Source organism: Procambarus clarkii, chromosome 40 (genome assembly GCF_040958095.1).
Source record: "Procambarus clarkii isolate CNS0578487 chromosome 40, FALCON_Pclarkii_2.0, whole genome shotgun sequence".
NCBI classification, from domain to species: Eukaryota; Metazoa; Arthropoda; class Malacostraca; order Decapoda; family Cambaridae; genus Procambarus; species Procambarus clarkii.
This window is the reverse complement of record NC_091189.1, coordinates 12,170,452-12,195,194: the sequence shown is the minus strand read 5'-3', so window position 1 is coordinate 12,195,194 and position 24,743 is coordinate 12,170,452. Positions and strand designations below refer to the sequence as shown.

The following is a 24,743-nucleotide window of genomic DNA, read 5'->3' as shown; positions in this document are numbered from 1 at the left end:
TTGCACCCGCAAGATAAAGTAAGTACTTAATGATTGATAGATGTTAATCTTCTTGTTTGATAAGTGAACTTAAGACAGTTAAGCAAGTCCCAGCGGTGTCTGGGTACAAGTGACAGGATGCCACTATTGGGGAGTGTTGTACATGCTGCTATGGCGGTGTGTCCACTCACAGGATGAGTGGCGCTGCCCAATACTGTCACTATGGCGGTGTGTCCACTCACAGGATGAGTGATGCTGCCCAATACTGTCACTATGGCGGTGTGTCCACTCACAGGATGAGTGATGCTGCCCAATACTGTCACTATGGCGGTGTGTCCACTCACAGGATGAGTGATGCTGCCCAATACTGTCACTATGGCGGTGTGTCCACTCACAGGATGAGTGATGCAGCCCAATACTGTCACTATGGCGGTGTGTCCACTCACAGGATGAGTGATGCTGCCCAATACTGTCACTATGGCGGTGTGTCCACTCACAGGATGAGTGACGCTGCCCAATACTGTCACTATGGCGGTGTGTCCACTCACAGAATGAGTGACGCTGCCCAATAGTGTCACTATGGCGGTGTGTCCACTCACAGGATGAGTGACGCTGCCCAATACACTCGCCCCTCGGGGCAAAATTTAAAATTTCAGGCGAGAGTACTAATGTTAGCACGGCGGGCCAACAATACGAGGTAACTCACAGCTAGAGCGTATCCTAAGGGCTGTTGAGCCACAAACCACAGGTAAAAGGCCTTAAATTGGGTCATGTCAAAATTACGAACTTCAGGCCATTCAGCTGTCAGGGGCCTGACAGTTGAGTGGACAGCGCTACGGATTCGTAGTCCTGAGATTCCGGGTTCAATCCCCGGGGGAGGCTGAAACAAATGGACACAGTTTCTTTCATCTTGATGCCCCTTTTCGCCTAGCAGTAAATAGGTACCTGTGAGTTTGACAGCTGCTACGGGCTGCTTCCTGGGGTGTAACTAAAAGGAGGCCCTGGATCACACTAAATTTCTCCCTATCTGCTACATATACTTCTCTCTAACACACACACACACACACACACACACACACACACACACACACACACACACACACACACACACACACACACACACACACATACACACACACACACACACACGCAACAAACTCCTACAAAAATACACAAACTCAAATCTAAATGTCAGTAAATAAATGGCATTACCCAAAATATCAGCACAATTTAATTCAATAAGTTATCACAAAAGCAGACCACGACAAGAAACAGGAGAAGTTAGCCCTGGAGCCGCACTCAAACACACTCAGGTTTCTACACTTGAGTGAGCGCGGACACACGCACAAACTCCGCCAACTATTAAAAAAAAAAAAGACCTTGTACTTGACTCTGATACCAGCCGGATTGTGCTGTTTAAATAGAATTGCAGTGGCATTAAGCAATGGTTAGAATGATGCTCAAATGGCGGGCTACCAGCGGTTTATGTATTTTGGGAAATGGTAAAATTGCCTCGGAATGTCCCCAACACGCCATTAGTAAGCTGTTGGCAGTAATTTGCTGCGTTGTAAAAAAAAGCGTTGAAATTACCAGCAGGGTAGTGTGCGATCAAGGTCACCCAGAGAGAGAGAGAGACGCTTCCTGCAGCTCCTGGGCCACGATTCCTCAACCACTGACGAAACCGCTACATCTTTTCTTAAATATTTGCTAACTTGTTTTCATTTGTTAAACAATTTACGTGCTTCGTAACTTCACAACCCGAGGTTGTTATTGTTATTAACAACCTCGTAGTCCTTCGAAGGTCATACAGTGTTTATTATATGTAAATACTGTGAAGCCGACATGATAAAACAAAAAGATGTAGAGGTTTCGTGAGTGTAAATACTTGATGAATCCTGATCTGGATGATTGGTTGGGCACTTAGAACTCTCAGTGTGTTACATCAAGTCTGTCTTGGGTGGGATTTAAAACAAATTAAAATTTTCCTCATTTAAATTCAATTCAGTTAAATAAACAGCTGGGATTAACTCAGATTGGCAAACAGGGATATTAACATTCTTGAGTGTCTTGTCTTGAGTGTCTTGTCTTGAGTGTCCTCAGGAACTCTTGTCTGCCGTTCAGAGTGCAGTTGGCTCACCTGTAGATCTGACCTCAGCTGTCTAAAATATACTTCTGTTTGTGATTCCTAAACAGGAATCTTCCCTGTCTAGATTCTAGATAGTATGGAATGTGTATACGCGTTTAACTGTCATTGCACGTACTGTTGGGTTCGTTCTCGACTCACCATCTGGGATTCCGGGTTCGATTCCTGGGGAAGACAGAAATGATTTGGGCACGCTTACTTTCACCTAATGTACTTTTGCTCGCTTAGCAGTTAATAGGTACCCGGGAGTTAAGGAACTGCTAGGAGGGTTGTTTAATCCTGAGGAGGGTCAGTAAGTAGTTCGACCTTTGGGTGGAGAAAGGAGGGCACCTCGACACAAACCTAAACTATGTATATATATATATTCACAGGCTTCCTGTCCCTGACAAGACTAATTCATTTTTATATGTCCTTCATTAACCTATGTGTTCGAAGCACATATTCCACGTTGCTTAGAATGTTAAGGTTCTCTTCTACCTAACAAAATTTTCCCCTCACTTCCCCCTCGTTTAGTATCCCCTCTTACCACCCCCTTCCTCCCTTAATTACCACCCCCTCCCCCATGCCTACAACCATCTCCCTTACCCACTCCTCCCTCCTCCCCACCAGCCCCCCCACTCCCCCCCACCATCACCCCCTAAGCCCTCCACTCTCCCTGATGTAACAAAGTACTGATGAAGAAAGGGGGGGCCTAGGCTGAGGTGGCGTGAAGATAGTGAGGACACAGCCATAACTGATGATGTGATAGTGATGACATGTCATGATAGTGTTGATGGTGACATGACCTAATATATATATATATATATATATATATATATATATATATATATATATATATATATATATATATATATATATATATATATATATATATATATATATTAGGAGAGAATATATATATATATAATATATATTTATATATATATTATATATATATTATATATATATTTATATATATATATTTATATTTATTTATGCATGTAATTTTGTGACTGTCCAAAGTCTTCATGTTTTAATTTAGATTTTTGATGAGAGATTTGTTTTTCTCTAAAGAATGGGAGGCCATGGTGTGTGTGTGTGTGTGTGTGTGTGTGTGTGTGTGTGTGTGTGTGTGTGTTGTATGTGTTGTTGTATGTGTGTGGTGTGTTTGTAGTATATGTGTATATATATATGTGTGTGTTGTATATTGTAGTGTGTATGTTTGTGTGCATGTGTGATTTGTGTGTTAATATATAGTGTATATCTGTGTGTGTGTGCATGTATTCTTTGAGTGATATATGTGGAGTGTATGACTGTATGTGTATGTTTGCGTGTGTGTTTTATATATATTTGTGTGTGATTCTTGTTAACGCGTGGTCTCATTGATATGAACGACCACATGAAACAATTATAGTCACAATTATAATCAATCATAATACCCAGCTTACTGAAGATGTCGGGCGACACACACACACACACACACACACCACCCCCACTCCTTCCATCTAATCAACACATATTTACTTTCCTTCCTGAAGTGCTGCTATAAGAATCTCCATACGACGCTAAAATAAGAGGCTGTGAATCTGTGTCACACATCTTAAAGGAGGATCCCAAGTTATATCTCCGATGGAATCGGGTTTCACACCTCACGAATTCATAATTAAATCCTTTTTCCTGTGTTCGGAATGTTGAATCTCTTTCTTTATCATTTGAAATAATAAATATATTTTATAAGATGAAGAAGAACAGTAAATGGATCACATTGTATTTTGAGTTTTATGCTGGATAAAATATATATATATTTGTTAAATATTACTATATAAATGTTGTGTTTGTTAGATCGTCACTTAATTAAATAGCTTAATGACTGGTTGTGATTGATGCAATGCTGGTGTTGTAGGTGTTGGAGGTGTTGCAGGTGTTGTATGTGTTGTAGGTGTTGCAGGTGTTGTATGTGTTGTAGGTGTTGCAGGTGTTGTAGGTGTTGCATGTGTTGTATGTGTTGCAGGTGTTGCAGGTGTTGTATGTGTTGCAGGTGTTGTAGGTGTTGCAGGTGTTGTATGTGTTGTAGGTGTTGGAGGTGTTGCAGGTGTTGGTGGAGCATATTTGTGAACATTAAGAAGGTAACACACACACATGGGAGAAGGGGGCCCTCGCGGCTGATTGAACAGCGCTCGGTGGTCGTAGTTCTAAAGGGCCCGGGTTCGATTCCCGGTCGAAAGGGAAACAAAATGACAGTTTCTTTAACCCTAATGCACCTGTTTACCTTGCAGTAAATGGGTACCTGGGAGTTAGTGTTTTAGATAGTTAGATATATAGTAGACATAATGGAACATAATGGAGTAAAAATAGATTGGTTCGAAAGGTGGGATCCAAGAGCTAATAGCTCGATTCTGCAGACACAAATAGTAAACACAAATAGTCAATACACACACACACTCACAACACACACACACACACACACACACACACACACACACACACACACACACACACACACACACACACACACACACACACACGAGTGTAGAAACAGTAGAATGCTCCAGGTTCTCCTGGTTAAAGTAGAGATGGTTTCATAATTGGCTGATCGTCTTGAGTCGAACCAAATATTAAGTTATGAGAATTTGGACGGTGATGAAAATGCAACATGAAGAGTAGTGGAAGAGGTGAAATGGTGGAAGTGGAAAGAGGTGAAATGCGAGGTCATCACCACACAATTTCACGAGTAGATATCATAAGAGGCAAGAGGGTAGAGAAGCATTGCAATAGGCGACCGTCGACTGAAAGGCGGGGTCCAAGAACTGAGCTTCCCTTTTCCACAAACACATGTTAGGACAAGCAGACTTGTAGACACATTCCGCAATTTGTGATCAGTGATCTTGGCTTGTCAGTCCTGGAATGTACTTGAGTAATTATTGGCAGCGTCCAGTCGAGTCTGTGTTTGTTCGCCAGCCCATCCCCACAGCCCATCCCCACAGCCCATCCCCACAGCCCATCCCCACAGCCCATCCCCACAGCCCATCCCCACAGCCCATCCCCACAGCCCATCCCCACAGCCCATCCCCACAGCCCATCCCCACAGCCCATCCCCACAGCCCATCCCCACAGCCCATCCCCACAGTCCATCCTCATAGCCCATCCTCAGGCTATGTTCGTCCAAGTCGCATCCCGCTCCAAATCCCGCTATTATATATATCATAGTTTTTGTGTATAGATGATCCTAGGGTAGGATATGGTAGCTGTTTTGATTGAATCGGCCATTATTAGTCCGTGAGTAAACCATTAAGTTGTAAGTCAATTTGGTGAAGGTTTCACCATCTGTAAGACAGTTCTTGCAGTTTGTCAGAGTCCTTCTTAAGGATTTTGCAGTCCAAACACACGTAGCAGTTAGTCCACATGGGTGAGACCTTGATGTACACAAGGAACAGGATGAGTCAAGGTACTGATTCTTGCGGCTCTTCACTTGTCACTCTCCTCTACTCTCATCTCTCTCTCCTCTCTCTATAACTGACTCCAGTGTGACAGGTACGAATCTGCATGAGAGCCTTCTGTGTGGCACAGTGTCAATGATTTCCTGGAATTATAGAAAATTCCAGTCTGCCCATTCTCTTCTCGCTTGACTGCTGTTAGCTGGTTAACCTCTTTGGCTCTGTGTACTTGCATGGCGAGTTTCAGCTTCTTGTGTGTGCGTGTCTGTATGTGTTTGTGCGTGCGTTGTTGCGTGCAGCGGTGTGTGCGTGAGCGAATGTTCTAAACGGAAAGCATGAGACAAACAACTGCGGACAGGAACTAAATGCAACTCTTCCTGTGGACAGGAAAACTGAACTTCGACTTAGTAATTATATATCATCCACACAGCCTGAACTGTAGGCCATTCTGGCGTGTTTGGAGGAAGTAAACGAAAAACATGTTTTGTATTTATCGATAGCCGAGGAGCACTTGATTCCTTAAACAGTCGAAAACCAATCTTATGTTCATAGTTGTGGATTGTAAGAAAATGATAAATGAGATACAGCTGAAACGTCACAGAGTGAAATTCATGTGGATTCCATCTCAAGTTGGACTAGTGCTCAACGAGGTGGCGGATGACCAGGCCGAACGTCAAAACCACAAGTTGACGTGGAATGTGTTTTAACAATGAGACAAATGAGAAGCAAAAATGAGAAATATTCAGACAGAGCAGAAGTAGCGAGGAGGTGTATAATGTATGAGGGAAGTCAAACCATGCAGCACTACATGTGTGTGAGTCAAAACACACGCGTAGAAGACAAAAGTGAGTCAAAACACACGCGTAGAAGACAAAAGTGAGTCAAAACACACGCGTAGAAGTCAAAAGTGAGTCAAAACACACATGTAGAAGTTAAAAGCGAGTCAAAACACACGCGTAGAAGTCAAAAGTGAGTCAAAACACACATGTAGAAGTTAAAAGCGAGTCAAAACACACGCGTAGAAGTCAAAAGTGAGTCAAAACACACATGTAGAAGTTAAAAGCGAGTCAAAACACACATGTAGAAGTCAAAAGTGGGTCAAAACACATATGTAGAAGTCAAAAGTGGGTCAAAACATACATGTAGAAGTCAAAAGTGAGTCGAAACACACATGTAGAAGTCAAAAGTGAGTCAAAACACACATGTAGAAGTCAAAAGTGATTCGAAACATACATGTAGAAGTCAAAAGTGAGTCAAAACACACATGTAGAAGTCAAAACACACATGTAGAAGTCAAAAGTGAGTCAAAACACACACCCAGAAGTCAAAAGTGAGTCAAAACACACATGTAGAAGTCAAAAGTGAGTCAAAACACACATGTAGAAGTCAAAGGCGAGTTAAACCACACATGTAGAAGTCAAAAGTGAGTCAAAACACACATGTAGAAGTCAAAAGTGAGTCAAAACACACATGTAGAAGTCAAAAGTGAGTCAAAACACACATGTAGAAGTCAAAAGTGAGTCAAAACACACTGATGGTAAAATGAGAAATGCTTCGAGTGACTGTGCACATGCGGCTCAGGCTTGGGTACAAAATACTACTGGAAATATAGAACAGGTGTAAATGATAATGACACGAAGTGTAAAACTATATGGTATGTTAAGGTCTCACACCCTCACTCGTTACGTTCTAGATTGCCAGTTGATTAATGTACTGTATATAGAAACACTGAGATAAGGACTTCCTGAACAAATAGTCAGGATGTGTCACAAGGAGTCTGACAGCTGGGTGGACAGCGCTTCGGATTCGTAGTCCTGAGGTTTCGGGTTCGATCCCCCGGTGGATGCGGAGACAAATGGGCAAAATGTTTTTTTTTCACCCTGATGCCCCCTGTTACCTAGCAGTAAATTGATACCTGGGAGTTACACAGCTGCTACGGGCTGCTTCCTGGGGTGTGTGTAACAATTTGCTTACTGTCTCTGATGAGTATATGAACACGTTGTACTGAACAAGGCGGGAATAGCTTGAGCTACCTCATGCCTTTGTGTGGGAGGCTCAGGTCTTTGGTCCACTACTCCTGGCTAGTGAAGACCTCCAGCGGCAGGCTAGAAGAACTAGCTCATTCCTCCCGTGACCGAGGTCCTTGCCTTCTGAAGGGAGGGCACATGGGAGACGGAAGAAGGGAGGGGTTGTTGTTGTTGGTTTAAATTCAGCTCCTTGGAACAAAAAAGTTTCAAGTAGCACGGGCTATGGTGAGCCCGGAGTGGATTTAGGAGGTGAGGATGGGGTGGGGGGTAAAACCTCCCATAGCTACGTCATCATGATGAGACATCTTTGTGTCTCCTTCCTCAACATCGTCTCCGAGATATGGGACACTCCCCAACATCTGCGTGCTGGCGAGCTGCGCGACATCAGGAAACACGGTTCTGTCATTTCCGTCGAACCCTAACGTTGTCTGTCTATCTGTGAGGGTGACATCAACATAGGCCGTCATATGGTTAGCGGGCTGCCAGCCAGGGACATCTTGTCGCACTAGGAAGCTCCAGCAGCATCAACGCCAACATCTACACCAATAGGAACATCAACGTCAACAGGAACATCAACGTCAACAGGAACATCAACGTCAACAGGAACATCAACAGGAACATCAATATCAACAGAAACATCAACGTCAACAGTAACGTCAACATCAACAGGAACATCAACATCAACAGGAATATCAACATCAATAGGAACATTAATATCAACAGGAACATCAACATCATTAAGAGCATTAATATCAACAGCAACATCAATATCAACAGGAACATCAACATCAATGGGAACATCGTGCACAGTTACAAACCCATTAAGATTTCAACTTAGATTCAACAGAGCAGAAGAAGTTGTTAAACACATATGGCAAAATCTTACTGAAGCGACCATACGAGTCATAAATACTCATACTCCGCCCAAGTAAAACAGAAACAAGCAACACTTAGTGGGCCAGCCAGAGGCTTAGGGCCCGCCCAGTGGGCCAGCCAGAGGCTTAGGGCCCGCCCAGTGGGCCAGCCAGAGGCTTAGGGCCCGCGCAGTGGGCCAGCCAGAGGCTTAGGGCCCGCCCAGTGGGCCAGCCAGAGGCTTAGGGCCCGCGCAGTGGGCCAGCCAGAGGCTTAGGGCCCGCCCAGTGGGCCAGCCAGAGGCTTAGGGCCCGCGCAGTGGGCCAGCCAGAGGCTTAGGGCCCGCGCAGGAATATCCCTGCAAAAAAAAAAAAAAAAAAAAAAAAATGGGAACATCAACCCCAATAAGACTATTAATATTAACATTAATAACTCCCAGAACAGCAACATAAAGTTATCTGCAGAAGAAGCAGTAACATCACCATAAAATTAACATCAGTATCGCAGCAAAATCACCATCATTAGCAGCAGCAATATTTATAATAACAATAATAACAATGTCAGCAGCAACAAAATCAACAACAACAAAATCAACAACAACAAAATCAACAACAACAGTAGCAACAACAATAGCATCAGCAACAACAACAACAACGTCAACACATCAAAAATCAACTTTAGATTTTTTGCGGCCGTCTTCAGGTTTCAAGAGCTCACAATAACCCGGTGTCGCGTCTTGGTTTTAAACATGTTTCGCGATAAGAACAGCCGTAGAGGAGAGAGAGAGAGAGAAGAGAGAGAGAGAGAGAGAGAGAGAGAGAGAGAGAGAGAGAGAGAGAGAGAGAGAGAGAGAGAGGAGCTCCTCAGCGTGGAGTCTTTATCGTGTGGGTCGTTCTTAAGGCCGGGGAGTCGTCGAGATATCCATCAGCTTCCTCTCAACAAGCCCCATCCCTCATCCCAACACCTGCATCCATTCCTTCGGCTTCGGTTACCGCTCTCTCCTCCCAGCCGTAGCCTGCTTACAAGTCAACGGCTAGGAAGGTGTATACGCCGATGCTCCGGCCTGTAAATCACCCCCTGCTTTGCATCTCAGTTCGTACGGCATGCCGGGAGAGAGGATAAATCAAATTAAGGAACAGGATGACACGACACGGCCGCAGCCAGCGCACACGCATTCGAACGCCGGCGGGGCCCGTTTTCCCGCCACTCCCACGAGAGAACAAAGAGCAGCCGCCATTACATCATCTGTGGCTGTCATCTCGCTCCTCCTTCTTCATTTTCTACCTGCCCACGATAGGTAGACTCCGCCCTATGTTCACATATCGTTAGTCAAGGCGACCAGAGAGGGTTTTTGTAGCCACCATGTTCCTCAGTGTAGGTTTTGGAGATCGGGCGGTGTAACAAGAGACCATCTACCGAGCGCCCTAGGCTTGGCTGATGACGACTCTCTGCCTCTTATATCTCCCGGCCCCTACCACTACCTACTTACCTACCTTCTACTACCTACTTACCTGCCTACCACTACCTACTCACCTACCTTCCGCTACCTACTTACCTACCTTCCACTACCTACTTACCTGCCTACCAGTACCTACTCAACACATCCCTGTCAGACCACATTATAAGGTGAAGACTTTTAAAGGGTATTTATGCATCATTAGTTTGCTTTAGCGGGAAGTGATTATATATATATATATATATATATATATATATATATATATATATATATATATATATATATATATATATATATATATATATATATATATATATATATATATATATATTTGCTGCTGTTTCTGCCGAATTCCAAACGTTATATTGCAGCCAATCACGAAGGTTTTGCGACATATTTGTAATTATATGTTCTACATGGTTGCCCAACGAGGTGTGTGACCGTGTGCGTGAGCACGCGCCTGTGGTCGTCGTCGTGTGACCGCGGTCGTGTAACCACTTGCGTGTGAACGCGTGCGTGTGAACGCGTGCAGTGTCCTAACGAATATGACTTATTTCAACCAACTTTTCCTTCCGGACATGTATAACAGACAAAGCTGAACCATTATGATAATTGTTGGTTCCCTACTCAGCATGCTTGGACAGACAGACAGACAGACAGACAGACAGACAGACAGACAGACAGACAGACGCAGGTGATAATGCTCTACGCAACCAACCAAACTCCACTTCTCTCTCTCTTTTTGCATATTTAAAAATGTGCTTTAATATTGTAAGTATCTGGGGGTTGGGGCGCCGGCCAGATGGGTCGCGGGGTCCAGTTTTTTAATTAGTGGTAGAATTTGTATGATTGAAAATTTAGAGCGGTAATTGAAGGGAATTGATTTTAAATATATGTTATTTCCACTTGGCGCCACCCACTCCCTTCCCTTCCCCCGCCGCCCCCCACCTCCTCTCTGCCACTGTCTCTGCTCTCTCTCTCTTCTTTCTCCTCGCTCTCTCCTCTCTCTCTCCCTATAGTTTGCATAAATTGTTATTATTCTTGAAGGGTTTAGATATTAACAGCCTTGACATCCAACTTGGGTCATGGGACGAGAAAACGGTTCTTGTCCCTTGCCCCAGATTGGTGAGTGAACCGTAGTTCCTGTCCCTTGACCCAGGTTGGTGAGTGAACCGTAGTTCCTGTCCCTTGACCCAGGTTGGTGAGTGAACCGTAGTTCCTGTCCCTTGACCCAGGTTGGTGAGAGACGCGTGGTTCTTGTGACCTTAAATATTAAGCCTGATTTGCTTAAATTTTAATCAAGACTAGACGTAGCTATCAGGTCTTAGTGAAAGTACCAACCTGGGTCAATACATCTCAATTGGTCTCGATCAATACACCGCCTTTTCACGTCAAAATTCCCTACGGACAAAATATGATTTACTATAAATCATAGCGGCTCGCAAATGTTCAGTTTTTTTATATGCTTGCGTCGCCCGGTTGAGCAATGTAGTACATCATATTTTATCCGGTGTCACAACTCGAGAGAACACGGGCTCCAAGAGTCTCCCAAAGTCTATGGGGAGCCTATCATCCACTCTGGAGCACCATCTAGTAGGCAGCACATGAAAACTGGAATATATATATATATATATATATATATATATATATATATATATATATATATATATATATATATATAAAGTTATGTTTAAAAAAAAATACTTAATACAGTTTTTTGTTTAAAGATTGTGACAATTTTCTTTCGTAGCCTTATTGGTGAAGATATTAACTCAAATGGTGTCAGAAAGTAACATAATTATTGTATTCTTAATTTTCTTGCATTTTATGTCAATATGAAACATTAAAAACCTCATTAACTCCACTAATCTCCAATAATGTAAATCATTTAAAGAAAAATAAGTATAACATTTAGGGGGTTTTAAAGTTCATGTTCTGTGATAATGAAACACTTGTTTACTGGGAATGATACTACTGTATATGTAATGTAGTATTGCCTTGTATAATTTATGTATATATGATTTATATTGTATTTTATTAAATAAAGATAAAAAAACTCAAATGGTGTGGGTGGGTGTATCGGTGTTATGGGCGGGGTACGTGTTATGGGTGAATTGGGTGTTATAGGTGTTATTTTTTTTATCTTTATTTAAGAAAATACAATATAAATCATATATACATAAGTTTTACAAGGCAATACTACATTACATATACTGTTGTTTACTGAGAATTATAGGTGTTAATTGGTAGGATAGGTGATGTAGGTGTTATGGGTGTATTGGGTGTTATGAGAGAGGAAGAAAGTGGTGGAGAGAGAGAGGTGTGGGTGTTGTGGCGAAGAATAATATAATGGCCGGTATTGTGATGGAGATAGCGACTATGGTCCACACAATATAGAATTTATGAGGACCGTATCCCACTAGCCAGGCTGGCCCTTATGCCTATGCTTTCGTCTTGTGTGGTGGAGATGAGAACGATGGTGGGTGGAGAATAGATTGGTGGTGGTGCTTCTGTAGTTTGGGGTTGATTGAAGAGATGGCGCTGGTATTGACGGTGGTACTGGTGGTAGGGAGGGATGGAGCAATGTTGTTGTTTTTAGATTCAGTTACTGGGAATAAAAGTTCCAAGTAGCACGGGCTATGGCGAGTCCGTTGTGGACTTAACAGGAGCGGGGCTAGAGCAATTTGATTGATTGATGAGGATTAAGCCACCCAAAAGGTGGCACGGGCATGAATAGCCCGTAAGTGGAAGCCCTTTTGAGCCATTACCAGTATCAATAGATGATACTGGAGATCTGTGGAGGTGCGACTGCACCCTGCGTGACGGAAGATGTCTCCCGGACCAAGTGGTGACCAGATGGTGCTAGAGCAATGATAGTGATGGATATATATAGTGATGACCATGCTTATGGCGGTGGCAGTGAGGTGATCTTGTGTCTCACCCTCAAGGGAGGCGTGGGCTAAACTACTGACGGAAATAATGATAACAGACGGTATAATGATAACAGTAATAATTATAACAAAGGCTAATAACAGCAATGTCAATAACAGAGGCTACTAACAGTAATAATTATAACAGGCTACTAACAAGAATAGTAATAACAGAGGCTACTAACAGTAATAGTTATAACAGAGGCTACTAACAAGAATAGTAATAACAGAGGCTACTAACAGTAATAGTTATAACAGAGGCTACTAACAAGAATAGTAATAATAGAGGCTACTAACAGTAATAGTTATAACAGAGGCTACTAACAAGAATAGTAATAACAGAGGCTACTAACAGTAATAGTTATAACAGAGGCTACTAACAGTAATAGTTATAACAGAGGCTACTAACAAGAATAGTAATAATAGAGGCTACTAACAGTAATATTTATAACAAAGTCTACTAATAATACTTATAATAACAGATGGTAAAAATAGTAATTTTTACGGAGGCTATTCAGAGTAATTATTATAGCAGTCTTCTAAAATTGATAATAATAACAGAAGCTACTAATTGTAACAGAGGCTACTAACTAATAATTATAACAGGCTACTAACAGTACTAATAACTGAGGCTACTATCAGTAGTAATAATAAGAAAGGTTATTAACAGAAAAAATAAAAACAGGAATAATAATAACAGGTGATTGACAGGAAAAATAATATTATCTGAATATTTCAGTGTTTTACACCTTTCTTTCCATTTAAATACAGAATTTGCGTTAGAAAATGAGCTATGCAGTTTGATTTTACCCATTTTGTTTATTGACCTTTTTATTACTTTTCATTGTATATTTCGGGTTTTCTGTGTTATAACACATTATTTATAGAAACAAGAAGCCAGAGGGCCACGTGTGGAGTGTCGGCAACACCACCCAAATACAGGCACTGCCTGTTGATGTGCAATGTTGTAATGGCAGATGTTGTGTCGACTTTTTTTTTCCTCACGTGTCTTTTGTTACAGATGTTATGTCGCCTTTTTGTTCTCACGTGTCTCTTTTGTTGCAGATGTTGTGTGTCGGCTTTTTTCTCACATGTGTCTTTTGTTGCAGATGTTGAGGTTGGCGGTGAAGGTCGCGGGGTGGATGACGGGGGGAGTGAGGGGTCGCCGCTGCGGCCCCCATCCCCCTCCAGTACGACAGGGGGAAGCGATGGGCCTACTCACGCCCCACCCCCTCCAGCCTCACCCGTCAAGCCACGAATCTGGTCCCTGGCTGATATGGCCTCATCGTCGTCGTCTCCCACGTCGCCCTCGTCCACCCTGGCGGGAGCGGTGGGGAAGATGAGCGTCCACCGGCCGCTACACCTGGAGGCCTCCCCGTACGCCCGCCCACTACCCATGGCTCCCCGCCTCCCCTCGCCGCAGGAGGCACTGCTGCAGGTCTATGCCAAGTCGCTGGGGCTGGCGCCACACCACGCGCACTCCTTCCCTTCCCTGCCTCCAGGACTCAACGGGCTGGGGTCACACCTCTCTCCCTCAGTGATGGAAGCCCCGCTTCCCGCCACCCTGGGGGCGCCAACATACACCACCGCCCCCCTCCAGCCGCCCACCGTCAGCAGACCTGTGGCAACCCGCCCACTGCCGCCCATATCGCCCTCTTCCCTGCACCACACGCTCCCCGGGGGTGCCAAGATCACCCCAGCGCCGCCCCCTGCGCACCGGCCGGAGGGTTAACCTCCGCACGTATGTGTAGGGTTGCGCCCCCCCACTTCCGGCCCCCCTTCAACTCACTAGAATAAGTTACCCGTGACCCCGAGGCCTGGTCAAGCTTTAACTGTTTCACAACATTGACCTGTGGACGAGGACCCGAAATCTGACAGGTGTGTCCACTTCACGTGCTAGCCATTTGCCCGTGTTGGCCACTTGCGCGTGCTGGCCACCTGCGTGTGCTGGCCATTGCACGTTGTGGCCATTTGCACGTTATGGACCGTACACGTGGCCGACGTACGCTTCAAAGTTATTACTGCAGTGTGTGTTACAATGTCGTGTAGTGGAGGTAGGTGTGGAGGTCGCTGGACCACTTCACCTGCCTCAGTGACGCTCCATAAGTCTGAGAAGGAAAGAACAAGAAAATTTGTCTTTCCAGACAGAGCAACTACGTACTCAAAACAGAAAATCTCGTAGCATATCATTTTTAGTGACAATTCGTAGTAGACACTGTGAGGGTGATGTGTGTAGTGGGAGGGGGGTCCCGGTGGGGGAGAGACCCATACGGGGAAGGGGTGTAGATATATAAGGAATAGGGGGGTCAAGACATTGCAACGAGACATCCTAGTGTCCCGCTGCCTCCAGTGCTATAAGAAACGACACCAGTGAAATATGCATCAAAAGTTCGTCCGGCGAAATGTCCTTTCAAGTATATCACGGCGGTACTGTCGCATTTACCAGGCTTAACACCACAGGCTGTGTTCTAAAGTATGGTGAACGCATTTACGCCGGGCATGGCCAGTTCTCCCCCACCTTGGCTGTCACCCGCTAGCCCCCACACACACATCCGCCACCCAATATACTCCATAAATCTACTTATATCTGCCAAAGTTACAACATACACTCCCATGTCTCTCCTAGTGTTTCCGCCGTGTCATCCGTTCATTACATATACGAGTATTTTCACCCCCCAAAAACATCGTTCTTCGTTGAGTTCTTTGTATGAGTAAAAGTCAGTGATCTATACTCTACAGTGTAGCACAGAGAAGAAGGCTGTGTAGAGTGGGAAACGATTTCTTTTACCGTTTTGCGATCTTTTAAATGTGGAAAAAGAGAATGAAAATGTGTTCTAATAATATTTAACAGTAATAATAACAATAATTATACTAATAATTTGAGAGCTTACGGTAGTTGTATATCGTGTGTTTCAAGGCTACTTTTATATGTGGTCATAGGCAGCAACTAAAAGTATTCGTGGTAAACTTGTCACAATATATAATAATCAGAGCTGTTATGAGCAACTTGTTTGTAATTGTCATATTAACCACGTTGTTTATACAGCAACAACGTGACAACAACGACCATATTATATGTTGTTAATATATATAAATAATATACACTGCAGATTACCACCATGATGAAACACACACTGTCGTTTACCACCGTGTTCAACACATTGTAATCTATCACCATGTTGAACACACTGCAGTTTAATACCATGTTGAACACGCTACAATTGCCACACTGTTGAATACATTATTGTCTACCATAATGTTGAACACTCTGCAGTTTCCTCACACAAAGAAAAAAATCATGGACATCAGGAGTTACATATTTACCTCAGAATGTTTTATTTGTATTGTAAATGTTATGTTAATATCAAATTATTGTTTAGGATTATAAGTCATGTCTCATTACGGCTGGAAGTAATTGTTTCTGTCCAATTATGGCGACAAATTATACCAATTGTGGTCTTAGCATTATGTTAAATTATTAATGCCATGATATTAAAAATTAACACCAATACATATTATGATAGTTTCCAAGGGATATTGTAATAGTTTATGTTGATCTTAAATATTCTATACGACACAGCGATGGTGAACACTATCCTCAGATTCATTGATGAATAAATTGCACTTCACAGTGTTAAATTTTGTGATGGCGTCGTAATACAGGTAATGGAGTGTAGGGAACCGCTGAGACTAGTCTCAACACTCACCACTTTGTATAAAGACTGTTGACGTTGTGAGTTTCAGATTGGTTGGAGGGTATTAGGCTTGCTGTAGCCTCAGGTCTAGCGTATGGTGTGAATGGCGTGTTCTGATTGTTCCTTGTTAACTCTATGCCTGATCATTCATTTCTCAGCTATCAACTCTCATTTCAACACAAACTACCCTACCCTGCCCAAGATTAGTGATCTAATCTAAAATAACATTTTAAAATTCAACCTTCATAATTTTACTTGAAGTATCTATTCAAATAGGTTTCTCGTAGACCTCGTCTAAACAGCCTACCCTGAATGACTTCACCCACGGTGTCTATTCTAAACAAACCTTAATGAGGAACACAAACGAACCCCCCATAGTAACAAGCCATTCTCGTGTGCGTGCGCACCTTGCGCGTTGACCGTCGGGCACCGTAATGTGCACGAGAAAGAGCCGTTGTTGTACATACTCATAGCTTAGAGAATCTTCGGGTGTGCGTGTGTACGCTGTGCTTAACTTCTACCTGGGTTGTTAGGAGCCTAACATCTACCTGGGTTGTTAGGAGCCTAACATCTACCTGGGTTATTAGGAGCCTAACGTCTACCTCGGTTGTTAGGAGCCTAACATCTACCTGGGTTATTAGGAGCCTAACATCTACTTGGGTTGTTAGGAGCCTAACATCTACCTGGGTTATTAAGAGCCTAACATCTACCTGGGTTATTAAGAGCCTAACATCTACCTGGGTTATTAAGAGCCTAATATCTACCTGGGTTATTAGGAGCCTAATATCTACCTGGGTTATTAGGCGCCTAACATCTACCTGTGTTATTAGGAGTCTAACATCTACCTGGGTTATCAGGAGCCTAACTTCTACCTTGGTTATCAAAATTCTAATTGGGTTATCAGGCGCTTAACTTTTAATTAGGATATCAAGAGCCTAGCTACTATCTGGGTTAAAAGGAGTCTTAACTTGTATCTGGTTTATCAGGAGTTTAACTTGTACTTGAGTTATCAGGAGCGTAACTATTATCTTAGTCATCAGTAGTCTAACTTCTAGCTGGGATATCAGGGGCCTAACTACTCTCCGGGGTATCAGAAGCCTAACAATATTCCTTTGGTATTGTAATAAATACTTTGTTTCATGTAATAAATACTTTTGTTGTTTTGGAAAATTAAATAGAGTTATCCCAATATAACTTTTATTATTATTATTACAAATTAATAGTTATAATAATAAAATTATTATTATTAATATTATTATTATTATTATTATTATTATTATTATTGAAAGTTGAAAGAAAAAATATATTCCGTTGATATAGTTTTGGATGCAAACGGGAATTATAAACTATTACGAAGAAATTGTTATTATTATTATTATTATTATTATTATTATTATTATTATTATTATTATTATTATTATTGAGTTCGGCCCTTTAATATAATAGACAAAACAAAATTTTGTTATAGATTATAAATGATATAAATCACATGTATTTAAAAGATAGTTTTTAAAATACAATAGTGACATTATCATCTGAAGCGTTAGGCCCAAATGGGTCACTATAACGCTTGACTCAGTAATTAACAGCTCTTTAGGAAAGAGAATGACTTAGAAAATTGAACGTAAAATCTCTCCCGTGGACAGGGGCTGTGTATTCAGGCAGGCAGAGAGAGAGAGAGAGAGAGAGGGAGGGAGGGTTCGGCCGGCCGGCCGGCAGGCTCGCTCATTGTATAAATTGTAAATGATTTGTACAAAAATTATTTATGGTCAATCCTACATAATCGTAGCGACATGTAATTATGTGTGGAATTAACGTAGATTGCAATTCCGACAGCCGTGCTGCTGATTACAGGGGAAACCCATTACATATATTTTTGTGAAGCTGCCGTTAACACGGGGCGATAGTGTGTGTGTGGAGAGAGGTCCCAGTCACTCCCCCGTCCCCCCGGCCGCATTTATCAGTCTGGATGTGAAAATATCATTTATTGACCAGTTTATGATGTTATCAGTGCTTCTGAGGGTATTCATTATTTTTAATTAGTTTTGTGTTGTCGGCCAGCCCCAAACTAGTTATGCAGTTGTTTTATATATTCGTTTATGTATTGAACAAACGCGCGGGCCAGTTGGTGCCAGGGATTTAATATTTTTCTTGGATTTTATAATAATAATAATAAAATAATTATAATAATAATAATATTATTATTATTTACTATAAATTTTTCGTTTTAATATTAGCATTACTTTGTTGTTTAATTTTATTATTTGTTTATTATTATTAGTATTATAATTATCTTCTAGGTTTTATTTATATAGATTATAATTCCAATGTTTTAATTTGTTTGTGTGAAGGTTTAGGCCTCTCCGGAGCCAGGTAGATTCCTATTAATCCAGGTAGACTTTTGAGCAGCAAAGTAGACTCCTCGAGCACCAGATGTATATAAACTCCTCAGGGGCCAGGTACACGCCTCAGTAGCCAGGTAAACTCTTCAGCAACCAGGTAGTAATTAAGACACACACACACACTCCTAAAAGAGGTCTCGTGTCTAACACCTGTATACGCGAGAACCGAGAACAGCTTCAGGGGGTCCTGTCACCCTCATCCCTCCTCTCTCACCCTCATCCCTCCTCTCTCACCCTCATCCCTCCTCTCACATCCTTCTCCACTCACCCTCACATCCCTTCCCTCACACCCTCACATCCCTCCTCTTTCACCCTCAGATCCCTTCCCTTCCACCTGCAGGTGTTTACGAGTCACTACGGCATTTGTTGACCTGTAAACAACTGATTGACCTTAAACAGTACTCGTTGCCCATTGGTCGCACACAATCAATATATAAATATATATATATATATATATATATATATATATATATATATATATATATATATATATATATATATATATATATATATATATATATATATATATATATATATATTTTATTTATGAGCCTTGTGTCTTTACTCTTTAAGGTTATATTCTTGTACGGTGTTGGAAATACCAGTGAACCACTCCATTATAAGACGTGCCAATAACAAAAGACGTGAAAATAAACCTTTTTTATTTTAAAATTTCCATGAAAAGGTTTAATTTTCAGGCAAAGTACACTGCTGGGTTGAGGGGCTCCAGCTACCTTGCAGGGTAGCGACGCTAGGTTCATACTCCATCACACACTCACAACGTAATTGGCGTTTTTCAACGTTATTCCAACGTAAAATCGGGAAAAATGACCCTGTGGTTTCGTTGTGTGTGTGTGTGTGTGTTGGGATAACTATACCATTTTTGTATCGTCTGTAGGAGAGAACGTTCATTGCTGTTCAACTTTGATTTAATGTGATACTTGTGCGTTAGAAACACCAGCCGTTGTGAACCCTTCATGTGGCCAGGAGGTTCAATAACAGTCATATTGACTCTTCATCAGCTTAGGTGTATTGTAATAAACATATTTCCAATCTAAAAAGTATGTGTTGTTTCATAATAAAATGTTTATAGAAGTGTTGTGGTGTTATTAACATCGGTAGATGGAATATATATATATATATAAACACATGTGTTTTGAGACAGCTGGGATGATAGGGTTCAGAAGTTGATGCAAGCACAATTAAGTGAGTATATATATTATTGATATCTCTAATCTAAGGTTTGGATCTGTACTCATATATTCAAATCTCATTTTGTTCACTTCTGTCGGCATGAATCTGATACTCATCCTTTCTTCAGGCTTGACACCTATCCAGGCAACTAGTGTTCACACTCACATGGGTCCATCCCAAAACGCTAGACCATCATACGTATATATATATATATATATATATATATATATATATATATATATATATATATATATATATATATATATATATATATATATATATATATATATATATATATATATATATATATATATAAAGCTTCGTGTTTGGCATCCGTACAGTACATAAAAATACCCATCGCCGCATCCGAACATCCATCTGATACCCATCCACACATCCGAGTGTCCATCTGACACCCATCCACACACGCCATATCCATCTGACATGGTCCACACACTCCCCATCCTCGCACCAAACATACTCCTCAATTTATGTGGCACGCCCACTTCACCAAACACCTGAAACACCTACGTACGATACCCATTAGGAACATAGTTTTTTTGTTTAGTATATATATATGTTCACGTACAAGCAGGTAATATGGAGTGGCTATAGAGTCCGTCTGTCTGTCTGCAATGTCCGGACGTTGGTTCGATTCTCCTACCAAAGATAGAAATTGAATTGTCAGTGAAAGGCACCTGCACCTGAAGGTTTGGTTAATGAGGTGTAACCGTGGTCTTGCGGTGGGACTGGACTTGTGGCGAGCTTCTTCTACACTTGTGGTGTGACCATGAACTTGTGACGTGATTTTAAACTTGTAGTGTGACCCTGGACTTGTGTTGTAATACTGGACATGTAGTGTGACTCTGAACTTGTGTTGTAACACTGGACTTGAAGTGTAACCCTGGACTTGTGTTGTAACACTGGACTTGTAGTGTGACCCTGGACTTGTGTTGTAACACTGGACTTGTAGTGTGACCCTGGACTTGTAGTGTAACCCTGAACTTGTGTTGTAACACTGGACTTGTAGTGTGATCCTGGACTTGTGTTGTAACCCTGGACTTGTAGTGTGACCCTGAACTTGTGTTGTAACACTGGACTTGTAGTGTGACCCTGGACTTGTGTTGTAACACTGGACTTGTAGTGTGACCCTGGACTTGTAGTGTGACCCTGGACTTGTGTTGTAACACTGGACTTGTAGTGTGACCCTGGACTTGTAGTGTGACCCTGGACTTGTGTTGTAACACTGGACTTGTAGTGTGACCCTGGACTTGTGTTGTAACACTGGACTTGTAGTGTGACCCTGGACTTGTGTTGTAACACTGGACTTGTAGTGTGACCCTGGACTTCTGTTGTAACACTGTACTTGTAGTGTAACCCTGAACTTGTGTTGTAACCCTGGACTTGTAGTGTGACCCTGAACTTGTGTTGTAATACTGGATTTGTGGTGTAAGATTGAAGATGGTGTCATATCACTCCGTGGGGCCGCGGCACAGTTATTCTTGTGCTGGTCAATCAAGGGTGGCCAGTAACTGGACAGGTGACTCTTGCCTCCAGTAGCCTCTAGTTAAGCTTAACAGCCAGTATGCTCTCTCAACTGCCCATTTCTTTGTAAATATTGGCCAAATGAGTGTACACAAAGCTCTATACTTTCCTTAAATTCTAATTAATATTAAACAAATCAACTAAAAACGTGAAAAAAGTTCTTTCTCCTTCCATTTGGAAACTGCTAAGCCAATGTGCATTTTAAAAGAGCTTGGTAATATCACCCTTATCGTTTCCCCAATTGCGAGTGATCGATATTAAAAAATAAAACCGCAAAAGCATTTAAATGTTGATCCAAAAAACAAATCCAAATATTTTGAAATATTGTATTTATCAACTGGATAAATATTTTAACTCAGACTCGCCCCTAAACGAATACCTGTGATTGGGTGAAATTCTGGCCGCGAACACCTGTGATTGGCTCAAGTACCCCGGAACAAGCAGCTGTGATTGGCTACCGTTGCAGGGACGCGGGTCAGGTGACACTGGCCTCGCCGCCGGCCAACAAGCGCGCTAAAAAAATAAAACGTCCGCAGTTTCCGTTTTATATGTTTATTTTATAGTTATTTAGTGATACGTTATTGAAAACGAAGATGTGAACTCTTTATAAGTACATAAAGTGTTCCTCGAAATCACTTTTTAAGTAACGGAACAGGTTGACAGGTGTACGCGTCTTGGAGGAGTGCGGGAGCCGAAGACGCTATACTGGTAAGTTCTCAAGACGCTTATTATGCACCCCATCCTCCTGTTTAGATACTTGTTTTTGTATCTAAAGATTGACGTACTATGCAATTAGACAGTTGAACTTTGTACTATTCACTATATAAGAGTTCAGGAAAATTAAGCTATAAAAACAAAAAACAAATATTCCTAGGCCTTGTATAGCACACATATGTTCTATATTAGGCCTCAGTTGTCATATATTAGGCCTAGGAAGGTTAGGTTAGTTGTTGCAACAATGTGGGCCGGGTTCACTGTCCACAGGTACAACATATAGACAATTCCTCTCGGTAATATTTCATATTTTGTACTTTTGTCAGGCTAATTCTGTTCCAAGCTATGAGTGGAGACTCGCTTCTTTCACGAGTCTTCTTTCTTCCTTCACGCTTCTTTCTTTCTTTCTTTTAAGGATTGTAAACAATCCCCAAATGAGTGTAACAAGACCCACCCCACCTGACCCTTTGTGTTTCCTGCATAGCCCCGTACATTAAAAACAAAACAAAAATGAATTTACATATGACAAGTGTCAGACCACGGAGGAAGAATTGAAACAGGAATTTCCTTAAGTACTTTCGTATATTAATACATCTTCAGAAGGAATGTACCTTTGTTATTTACATATGTCAACGAGTTGATTACACCGTGTAGTAGCTTCAGCGTATCATTTGCTTGCTGGGTGTTCAAGCCAAATGCTGACGTATTAATGATGGCGAGAGTCAGAATGGGTTATAGCCTGTGAAAAGGTTCAGAGTCACTCAGTGGACCCAGAAACTGACTCCAAATAAAACTTACATAGCCAACTTGTGGCTATGTAAGCAAGTTACAGTATTGATGGATTATTTACAGTCCGTTAAGTTGGAGAGCGAATATTATAGTGTTATCTTGGAGGTTTAGAATGGCAGTGTTATCCTGGGTGTTTAAAATGCCTACTGGGGGGGGGGGGAGTGTATGATTAGAATGTTCTAAGCAGTTTGTAATATATGTTAGAATGGAGTATGATATTAGTACAGCGCTAATTTATAATTCTTTAGATAAACAAAAGTTAAAAATAGCTTTGTTTTGCCTTCAATTCTGCCTTAATAAATTTAATTAATGAACGCAAACACTATTGTTAATATTTTTAACAAAAGAACTACTGCCACAAGCAGATGGCATACTAACAGGCATGTTGAGATCTATTGAAACCAAATATATATTCTGAGTTGTGTTGGGAGTGATTTTGATTCGGGGTAGCACCAAAATCTGTTGAGATTTATGATTTTATATTTTATATTAATTTAATAAAGAGAAAGGAAAATATAGAATGCTGAGGGGTGTGAATATGATATACAAATTTTATGACTAGTGTATATTAGTTCTTTAAATTGTCTTCACATCATTCTATTTTTGTGGTATTAATTGTACCAAAATCTGAATTACCGCTCTAATGGTAAATTACACTTTGTTTTTTAAATATATATATTATTTATCGCCTTTCATATTATAAGCTAATGTTACCCACTTTATGCCAAAAAGGAGTCAAGTTTGATTTAGACTGCTGGACACCTGTTTAGTCCAGCCATTATTGTAATGGTTTGTTTAAGTTGATGCAAATAATATATCCGACTCTAAATCTGTAGCTACTTATTCTTGTTAAATACTAATCGAATCAATTACTTGGGAGTTAAATTTATATTTAAATTCTTATGTTTCCTAATTTTCACTAGTCACAAAAATTTAGTCACTAATGTAGTAAATTTAGTCACAAATTTAATTACTAAAGAGACAACAATTTTCAATCCATTAGGACTAAAATTGACCATCCACGACGCTCAAGAGTTTGCAAGAATATTAGACACAAAATATTAGGCTACATAGTTGATTTTTAGATTGAGATAGATAGGCTTCGGGGCCTGTGTTGATATGATGATTGATCAGTAGTTTGATTGATGTGTTGATTGATTCATCTCCATTTGCAAGAACTCTGGTATGCAGATTGGTATTAGGATTAAATAAGCTCCTTATATAAATATGTAATTCAGCAACTCTCGATTATTATGAACTAATCAGGAGCTTCCCCACCCCCCCCCCTAAGGTTGCTATTTATTGGTGATGAATAACTCTCATTAACTATGTGGCCGGCTAGCGAATAACCTGTTCGGCTCATTAGCTCTAAAGAAGCAGAATTTTTTTTTAAAGAAGAACAATGTTTTTTTTAGTATAGGTGAACATGGAGTTTGTGTATTATAAAATTTGTAATAAGGTTTTATTTTGTGATCTTCGTCACACTTTCTGGACACCAACATCGCTGCCGCCGTCAACCCCGCGTCCGTCACCACCAACACCGCCGCCGTCAGCCCCGCGTCCGTCTCCACCAACATCGCCACCGTCAGCCCCGCGTCCGTCAC

At 41.4% G+C, this 24,743-nt stretch overlaps 2 protein-coding genes across 4 annotated transcripts in view; both read left to right on the top strand.

Moving 5' to 3' along the window:
• The window catches only part of LOC123748850 (putative iroquois-class homeodomain protein irx-1), a 179,516-nt gene extending 159,523 nt beyond the window's left edge, over positions 1-19,993 (top strand). For all 3 annotated transcript variants that reach the window (XM_069338687.1, XM_069338689.1, XM_069338688.1), the window contains one exon: positions 13,910-19,993. In XM_069338687.1, coding sequence (XP_069194788.1) covers positions 13,910-14,532 — 623 coding nt within the window. In that variant the 3' untranslated portion in view covers positions 14,533-19,993. The remainder of the gene's footprint in view (positions 1-13,909) is intronic.
• A 4,572-nt stretch (positions 19,994-24,565) lies between these two features.
• LOC138372794 (streptococcal hemagglutinin-like) overlaps positions 24,566-24,743 on the top strand; it is an 848-nt gene continuing 670 nt past the window's right edge. Inside the window, exons 1-2 of the mRNA XM_069338447.1 lie at positions 24,566-24,570; positions 24,693-24,743. The exon at positions 24,693-24,743 is cut by the window's right edge and continues 670 nt beyond it. Coding sequence (XP_069194548.1) covers positions 24,566-24,570; positions 24,693-24,743 — 56 coding nt within the window. The remainder of the gene's footprint in view (positions 24,571-24,692) is intronic.